Here is a 1245-nt window from a genome sequence, read left to right on the forward strand (position 1 = left end):
GTCCAAGATGACAGATATTTAAATGACTACTGTTAAGTTTCTTATTCGATGTTTGTCTTAACCTCGCAGATCGATGAAACGGTTGAAACCTCAATTGTAGCATTCTTGATAACTGTACGTATTAAATCTGTCGTGACAAGACTTCAGCATTTAATCGCCGTGTGCTTTGCCTGGTTTCAGTAACTCACTTTGAAGTTGATATTCAGACTATATTAAAGTTGTTAAAATAGATCAGAGTAAAGTATTTTAGAATGGTCTGTATTTTATTTAATAGTTAGACTGATTGCCAGGAATCTAAATATTAGAAAAGTTTAAAATGGAAGATATGTTAACAGCGAGTGATAGGTCTTTACCTCGGGGTCCGAGTCCTACAAAACAGTTTGCGGCACTTCAGATCAGCCCTAAACCGTCCAAAAGGGCAACTTCGTTAAAAAAGCCAAGGAAGAAGCTTCTGGAGAATGTGGAACTCAGTGAAATTCGACCCCGTACCAGCAGTTTGCCTTCAAGAAATTGCTTCCAGAAATCCAGACCGCAGTACCTTTCTCCATTTATAGACAATATCTCGGAATCGGAATGCTATACCATGAGGACATTTGTAACAACCAGAAAGGGTCTGGTGAACCGAGGTGACTCAGTGAGATCCCGTAGTACCAATAGTATTGCCTCCTCTGGTAGTGGTAGCATGACCGAACTGACTCCCCTGTCTGGTACCTCTAGTTCCCTGTCAGCAAGTGCCAACTCTCTCGTACCAGCCTATGTTTTAAGAGTTTTGGTAATCGGGGCTCCAGGTGTGGGTAAAACATCGTTAAAGAGACAGTTTATGACATCGGAGTATATCGGAGTTTCTGACAGTATCGGTGAGTACCTTTTCGCTTCATTAAAAGCTTTTTGAATTAAGCCTACTACAGCTCTTCTTATAGTACCGGTACAGATTTATCCACATTTAGAATTACAGATCTAAATTTATTCACTTGATTAAAAACCTGTTTACTCTTGTTTCTTATAGTTTTTCTTTTGATAAAACTCCCCCTAGCTTGGTTTTGAAATATTTATTTTAACTAATCGTAAAAATGAGTGATTTAGTTGTTTAATGTTTAAAAAAAAAGTTCGAATCAATATAATTGTCACTAAGTTTCCGACAGCGGCGGAGCTAGGTTTACGTCTGAGAGGGAGCGGGATATCTGAGATAACCTTGTTATGAAATTTTTGCCCGAAAAACTTGCAGGGGGGGGGGGGGGGGGGGGC

At 39.6% G+C, this 1245-nt stretch overlaps 1 protein-coding gene across 1 annotated transcript; it reads left to right on the forward strand.

Moving 5' to 3' along the window:
- Positions 1 to 316: 316 nt before the first annotated feature.
- Positions 317 to 892, forward strand: LOTGIDRAFT_159634 (hypothetical protein; the record flags this gene model as incomplete). Its single annotated transcript, XM_009054134.1, has 1 exon — positions 317 to 892. One exon carries the CDS (start codon positions 317 to 319, stop codon positions 890 to 892), a length of 576 nt encoding a protein of 191 aa, XP_009052382.1.
- Positions 893 to 1245: the final 353 nt, after the last annotated feature.

This window comes from Lottia gigantea, assembly GCF_000327385.1.
Source record: "Lottia gigantea unplaced genomic scaffold LOTGIsca_21, whole genome shotgun sequence".
In the NCBI taxonomy this organism is placed as follows: domain Eukaryota; kingdom Metazoa; phylum Mollusca; class Gastropoda; family Lottiidae; genus Lottia; species Lottia gigantea.